The 8,025-nt window shown below is 42.1% G+C and overlaps 1 protein-coding gene across 4 annotated transcripts in view; it reads left to right on the top strand.

Annotated features, from left to right (window-relative positions):
• The first annotated feature begins 1,484 nt into the window (after positions 1 to 1,484).
• Positions 1,485 to 8,025, top strand: part of PRP4K (pre-mRNA processing factor kinase PRP4K) — a 42,388-nt gene continuing 35,847 nt past the window's right edge. For 3 of the 4 annotated variants that reach the window (XR_013999379.1, XR_013999381.1, XM_081145009.1), the window contains exon 1: positions 1,485 to 2,009. Coding sequence is in view for 1 of the 4 variants with exons in the window: in XM_081145009.1 (XP_081001135.1) it covers positions 1,867 to 2,009 (143 nt within the window). In the remaining 3 variants the exon portion in view is untranslated. The remainder of the gene's footprint in view (positions 2,010 to 8,025) is intronic. The other variant, XR_013999380.1, reaches the window with a different exon arrangement.

Genomic DNA, 8,025 nt, shown 5'->3' with positions numbered 1-8,025 from the left:
TGAGTTACGCCTACAAGAGCTCTCCACTAACCAGCGACAAGAAAGACTACAGCCTCCAGACCTTGAGAAAATAAATATTTCTGGATGTCAATCAGTGATCTTTTCATTCCTTTTACTCAAAAAACATTTGAATATGAAAGAGCTGTGTGGGTGGGTGCTCAGTAAAATGCTAAACAAATGACATTTCTGTGGGAAGCTTCATGGTAAGGGAAGAGCAAAGACTTGGAAGTTATATTTCAGTTCAAATCCTGGCTTCATACTTAAGAACTGAGTCATCACAAGCAGGTTACCTTAACTCTTCACACCAGTTTGCTAAGCTTCTTTTGCCTTAAAGTATATTATTCTACTTTACAGTATATCCAAGATGAGATCCCTTATAGGTTTGCACTTATTTCAAAGAAGAGATTTGTAATAGGTTTGTACTAAATGCACTGTGGTGGTTTCATTTTAAAATTATTTAAAAATAATTTACTATTTTTTCTTTTGTTATTTTTAATAACATTTGAGCTATTGACAAAAGGACACATGGCCTTGCCTTCATGAGGGCAGGGAGCAGATAATACAATGAACTGTACATAGAAGGGTGAATTTGTAATACTTCGAAAAGATATACAGGGATGAGAATCTAGAGGGAGGAACAGAACTCTAAAATCCCAACATATACACTATTAGTACATAAATATATGATTAAAATATAAACCATTTTAACGTATCTCTGGAAACTTTTTCCTTTGAAAAAAGTCTTCCAAAGTATTATACCTGAACCTGATTGTTAAGGAGAGAGAAATCCTTCATGAAAAAAACAATATAATTAAGGACGATATAAAGAAATGCTACATGGGGATGGGGAATCCACAAAAATCAATTATCCAAAGATTAATTTAGTAGTCCATAATAATATAGTCCATGGGGGGGAAACGCTCAACATTTTAACACATTTGGGAATCAGCCAATCAGGTACTTATTTTTAAGAATATTTGTAATTCTCCCCCTCTGAAAATTAAGATATATAAGAAGCCTACATATCTGAGCTCAAACCTCCAGGACAAACCCAAACTCAACTGATGATAAAGAATGAAAGTGATGGTCACCCTGCTTCCAGGTGCCGCAGTGGGGAGAATGATGCTTTTTCCCGAGAGCCATGTAAAACCCTACATGGTGCTGAAGGCGCTCTAAGAGTCTATGTTCTCCCATCCAGGATTTCATTTAGTCCCATTCCTGTAGTCCATTATAGAAAATAAATCAGAGAACTTGAATCAAAAATATTAAAAATTAAACTACCAGAACCGGTGAACCTAACGACTCCTGAAGTTACCCATGGATTTAGCAAAAATTGAAACAAAGTTCAAGTTTCAAATAAATGTATCAGTAACGGTTACATATGAAAACATTTAATTCTAAGTGCCCCCCTGACTCTCCAGTGTTCCCAGCATGCCTTTCCACAAACTTGCCCTTCCTGCGGCTTCTGCCTGAATTACGTGGCCAGTTAAAGGCATTCACTGTGCCTGCAAGCAGCCCAGAAGCAAAATCGTCGTCTTCCCTGCCCTCGTTTGAGAATTTTAACTCAACCTCTGGCCCCAGGGTGAAACCGGCTCTCGGAGCCACGCACGGGTACCGCCGTCCCGCTCCCTCTGCCGCCGCCTCCCGGTTCCGAGACGCGGAGGTCCGGTTCTCACGTGGACCGAGCAGCGCGCGAGCCCGGGTCGCGCGGAGTGGAGCCGCCGCCGGCGCCGCCTACCGCTCCTCACGCCCCCTCGTCCGGGGAAGTTGCGTCATCACGCTCGCTCGCCTCGTCCCCGGATGCACTTTTTTATCGGGGTTCTTAGAGTGGACTCCGAGCTCCACGGTTCCCTACGCGCTTAGCACATGCGCGACAGCCCTGCTCCCTCTCCCTCCACTTCCACCAGCCTCCACCGTGCGGGCAGCCGCCGCCGCCGCCACCGCCGCCGCGGAGTCAGGAAGTTCAAGATGGCCGCCGCGGAGGCTCAGTCTCTGCGGGAGCAGCCGGAGTAAGTGGTCTCTCGGAGGGTACAAAAGGCCGGGGCCCTGGGGACTGCCGGCTGCCTAACGGTGGAGACTTGCACGGGCGGGCGGCGGGCGGGAAAGTTCAGGCCTAACGGCGAGAGCCAAACTTTGCCTCTCCCCGCTCGATACGTTGTGGGGCGGGCGGCATGGGGCGCGGGCGGGCGGCCTGCGGGCTCCACTCCCCGAGGCCGCGTCTGTTGGGGCGGAGGTGGCCGCGGCCTGCCGCGCGTCGTTGCTCGGGGAGGCATAGGCGCGAGCGGCCTCTACAGGTCCCGTGCGTCAGGCGGCCGCCGCGGCAGTGCGGTCGCGCCTTCCTGGTCCTCCCCGCGGCGCCGGCGGGGCGCCCGGCCGCAGCGCTCCGCGGCGTCGGCGGTGGGTGCCCGAGGGCCCGTGGGCACCGGGGGCGCCCTGAGACCGTCCTTCCTTCCTTCCGCGTGCAGCACCCCGCTCGTCCTGCTCCTGGTGTCGGCTTTGGAACCGGAAAGCGGAGAGAAGAGGCGCTAGGTCACCCCCTTTGACCATCCCAGAGCTATAGAGTTTGTGCACTTCAGCTCCCGCCCTTGTGCTCTTCTCTCCAGCATCCGCCCGGTGTTTTAACCCCCTGCCTACTGGCAGCTTATTTGCCAACTTGGGAGGCAAAGTGAGACCAAGTCCTTGGGCTTGAGGCCTGGCGTGTTTGGCCTGAGTGTGGAGCGCTGCTTTGGGAGTGCCACTGAAGTAGGGGTGGAAATTGTTAGCCCCTTCCAAACCCAAGCACCTCGTCGATAATTAAGCTAATTTAAGAATCGATGCGGCCAAGTGCATGCATAGCCTGCATATGTTGCAGAGGCTAACCATTGCTTCACTGAAATCAGTATTTTGTTTTCGTGTTTATGCTAGGAAAGCTCAAACAAGAACATAAGAGAGAATGGGTTTTAAAACAGTATTCCTATATCGATCTTTTTTTTCGCGTCAGCATTATCTGACTTGTTTCCAGCCGTTTTAGGGAAGAGGTGAATATATCCCAGCAGCTTGGGATTGAGAGGAGAAGTCTTTTCCACCAGACGGCCCAGCACTTCAATTGCTGTGCAACCAGTGGGACACGATCATTTGCTTTACTCAGCTAGAGAGTGAAGTTTTTCATTAAGGACTTTTAAAAGCTGCTTTTATTATCTTCACTATTTGGCTTAGAAGAGGGGATTCTAAAGTTTTAACTAGACTTTGCCTCTTTGTTTCTCATTGAGTTCGCAGAATGGCAAAGTTACAGTGTTTATGCCAGTACAGTACAAATATGCTGTGCACTTGATTACTCTAGTAATCTGTTTAAAGTCGTATAATATTATGTTTATTCATTAGATTTCTGGTACAGTTCAGATTCATTTTGAGGAGTCGTTCAGCTATATTTTATTTACATATTCAAATACTAGATTTAATACTAATTAACTTTATTTAGGCCTCTGCATTGAGTGATACTGAGATTGTCTTTAATTCTACCTCCCCTCCCCCACAGAACATTGGGTATAAATGGAATATTTGGTCTGTATGTGTTCATTTTCAATTATTTGAAAATATTTAACAAAGGAAACAGTTTGATATGAAAACAGCCACTATGTATGCTGCTCATAGTGAATGCTGGATATTCTTTGGTGTCTAAACAGTTCTTTAGAGGACACTGAATAGTTTATATGAAATCTATTCAAAGTAGAACATTTAGAAAAAATAAATATAAAAAACAGTTGTAAGCTTCCTTAGTGGCTTTTACATTTGTCAGTCTCATTAGCTAACTCAACCTTTTGAATGGTTTTAAACACTTACATTTTTGTATGCGTGTAAGAACTTATTTGTACTTACCAAATACCAGGTGCTGTTCAAAGCACTGGACAAATATTAACTCATTTAATCCTTATAACAACCCGATGGCAGTAGATACTGTTTTTTCTCATTTTCTACAGATGATACTGAAGCACAGAAAAATTAAGTTAGCTTGTCCAAGGTAATACTAAGTGACAGACCAAAGAGTTAAAGCCAGGCAGTCTGGTTCAGGAACCCAGCTTTTTCCTGTTGTATGGTCTGGTCTGCCATTATACATTTTAAAAATAGCCTTTAAGGTTTGAAATAATTTTCATTTATTTCCAGTGTCCTAGAAAGATGCATTTTTTTGATGTGATAGTTCTAATTCTTTGAATTGTAATCCCAAACCTGATTTGGAAAACGTGTGGATCAAGGAGTTCATTTTAAGAATACTTGGTCTTTTGGATTCATTCTTATTTTTACATCTCCATTAGTTCTGAATTAAAGTAGTTTAACTTGTTAGAGAAACAGGCTTAATTACTTGTAAAGAAGCAATAGCATTCACTTTGATGACCATTCTGTCTCCAAAGCATAAATTGAATGCCCTCCAAATAAGATATCGAAAAGAATATTCTATGAGGGGGAAAAATGTTAAAGAGGAAGTTAAAATTACACTTGTGGTTGGTAACTGATCACTTTATTTTAAAGTTGTTCATGTCTGTTGTACCAGGTGCCCCAAGACTTGGGTTGTTTGAAGGGTGAAACTGGTACATTGCATTTGACATAACAAATGAATAAATACTGTTAAGCATGCACATATTGCCTGCACTTTTAACTCAGCTTTGTTTCCAAATAATGTGATTTGAAGAATGTTAGCTCTCAATCAGTATTGTTGTATGACAAACCTGTTGTAGACCAGGTTGGTATAGACCTATACACCTGCTAAGTGTAGTGTTAAATTGCAAAATGTAAATTTATATATATGGGATTTATATATAGTAGTCCCTGTTTTTCACAGGGAATACATTCCAAGACCCCCAGTGAATGTCTGAAATCGTGCATAGTACCAAATCTGTATATACAGGCATAACTCACTTTATTGCACTTCACAGATACTGCAGTTGACATGTTAGAGGTTAATAGTAACCCTGCCTCGAGCAAGTCTGTTGGTGCCATTTGTCCAGCCGTATTTGCTGCTTCGTGTCTCTGGCACATTTTTTTTTTTAATCCTCATCTGGGGATATTTTTTCCACTGCTTTTCAGAGAGAGTGGGAGTGGGGAGCGGGGGCGGGGGAGAAATATCGATGTGAGAGAGACTCATCGATTGGTTGCCTCCCTCATGTACCCAAACCCGGCCCAGGGATGGAGCCTGCAACCAAGGTATGTGCCCTTGGCTGGAATCGAACCCAGGACCCTTCAGTCCGAGGGCTGACACTATAACCACTGAGCCAAACTGGCTAGGGCTCTGTGTTCCATTCTGATAATTTTCACACTATTTCAAACTTTAGTGTTATTATAGTATGGTAATCAGTGAGTGATCTTTGATGTTACTGTTGTAACAGTTCAGCTGATTTTTAGCAATAAAGTATTTTTTAATTGAGGAATATACTTTTTTTAAAGACAGTGCTATTGCACAGGTAATACACTAAAGGATAGTGTAAACATAACTTACACGCACAGGGCAACCAAACATTTTTTGTGACACTCTTCATTGCAACATCCACTTTGTTATGGTGGTGTGGAACCGAACCTGAAATATCTCCAAGGTATACCTGTACTATGTTTTTCCTATACATACATATCTGTGATAAAGTTGAGAAAAATAACAACTAATAATAAAATAGAACAATTATAACAATATGCTATAATAAAAGTTATGAATGTGGTCTCTAGCTCTCAGAATATTTTACTTAATGTACTCACCCTTGTGATGATACTATCACAAGAAACCCTTCTCTAAAGCTTTAGAAGAAAGGTGTTAATAGTGAACGTAAATTAGCTGCCTTAGCACAAGCTCATTATACGTAATATGTTATGCCATTGACTCATTGAGTTCAAGTTTTCCTGATTTACCTAGTCAGACTTCAGTTGTTATTTTCTATGAAATTTGCCTTTGAGATCAACTGAGGAGGGTGAAGATCTGCTCTATGCCTGACTCCAGTGTGCGATAACTCTAGTATTATTAAGATTAACCTAGCTGGCCCTAAGATGCTTGTAGCATTTTTATCAGTAATTTAGTCATTTCTTGAGATAACATTCATTAAATTACAATAGAAATGGGGGGGGTCACTCAAGTTACACTGGGCAATTGTGATGTAGATCCTGATTCTCAGAAGTATTAGGAGCTAGATACAATCTTTGGTAAACTAAGAATTTTGAATGAAACTTCTTGGAAGACTTGTAAACTATAGAAAGCTTTAGAAAAGTGTTCAAAGAGCAGATTTTTCTTGGGGAGGGAGGCGATTAAGTGATTTGGGGTATTGCATTCAAGAAATAGGTGTGTGCACTGTGTGAAGCACTGGAGGAGATACACGTGAGCAAGAGCAAAATGTTTATTGTGTCAAGGTTAAGAGTATGGTATAGCCAGTTTAAACCAGCTGTAGTGTAATGAATACAGTTTTTCTTTTTTTTTTGGTAAATATGTTTTTATTGATTTTAGAGAGAGGAAGGGAGAGAGAGAGAAAGAAACATCAACGATGAGAGAGAGTCATTGATTGGCTGCCTCCTGCATGCCCCCTACTGAGGGTCAAGCCCGAAACCTGGGCATGTGCCCTGACTGGGAATCGAACCGTGACATCCTGGTTCATAGGTTGATGCTCAACCACTGAGCCACGCCGGGCAATACAGTTTTTATATGTTATTCTATGTAAATCATTTAATTGATGGAACAGATACTTACTGAATACCTTCTATAGGTTAGATAATCGAGGCCTTAGTGATAGAGCAGTGAATTAAACATTAAAATTCTCTCATGGGGTTCATGTTATAATAGGGAGAGACAAACAAGAATTATATTAGGTGGTAGCAGTTACTTTGGAGAAAAATTAAGCAAAGAAAGGCAATATGTGTATGGTAGGGTGGGGATTGCGGTTAAATGAATGGGTCAGGAAAACTTGATTGAGAAAGCATAATTTGCACAAAGAATTGAGGTTGGCAAAGGAACCAGCAATATATACAACAGGGAAAGTATTCCAGACAGAAGAAACAATAAGTACAAGTAGCTGAGGTATACCTGTTATTCAAGGAGAGCAGTATAGTTGAAGTGGGATGAGTGTGAGAGGAAAGTAGTAGTTTCAAAGTGTTGAAGCTAGGCAGGTTGTATGAGGCCTTTTAAAGGGTTTTAGTGCTGTCTCTGGATGAAGTAGGAAGCAATAATCAAGTGTTATGCAGAGTAGTGATATGCTGTGTCATTTTAAAAGCATCTTTCACCAAATGAAAGAGCTCTTGACTAATTTGGAATGTAATATCAGCCTTCTCTTTAGCTTGAAGTATGTGTGACCGTAGGCAAGTTCCTCAAACTTCCTTGAACTTGAACATCTCGTCTGTCATAGAGACATATGGGGACAATATTTCTTGAGGCCTTTGTGTGAACTCATTGCTAAGACAAACCTCTGATTTGTCAATACTATTATTTCCTCAGTTTTTACAGTTGAGGAAACTGAGGCATAGAAAAGTAACTTGCCTAAGGTTATACTAGGTGTGTGATGTTGGAGGAGACATCTTTTTAATAAGGTAGTTTGACTCTAGAATCCATGGTCTTTGATAGTGTTCCTTAAAATAACATTCTTAGTATAAGCCCTGCCAGCTCCAGTGTCATGATGAGTAAATATATTTATTTATCCAGTATCAGAACAATAACAGCAGCTTACTTTTTTGGCAGTTGGTTCGTGCTAGACATTGTTGTAAGCTTTTTTTTAAAAAATGTTTTTATTGATTTCAGAGAGAGAGAGAAAGGGAGAGGGAGAGATAGAAACATCAGTGATGAGAGAGAGTGTCATTGATCGGCTGCCTCCTGCACGCCCCATACTGGGGATCGAGCCCACAACCCGGGCATGTGTCCTGACCAGGAATTGAACCAAGACCACTTCGTCCATGGTTAACGCTCAACCACTGAGCCAGAACCTACCAGGTGATCTGATAAATCTTAAACTTGGCTTAAGGCCACACAACTAGTAAGTTGAACCCAGGTAGTCTGGCTGTGGAGACTGCCTAACCACCAAACTAATCTCT

The sequence above is a fragment of the Miniopterus schreibersii genome (assembly GCF_964146895.1).
Source record: "Miniopterus schreibersii genome assembly, chromosome: 8".
Lineage (NCBI taxonomy): Eukaryota > Metazoa > Chordata > Mammalia > Chiroptera > Miniopteridae > Miniopterus > Miniopterus schreibersii.
This window is presented reverse-complemented; position numbering and strand designations above follow the sequence as displayed.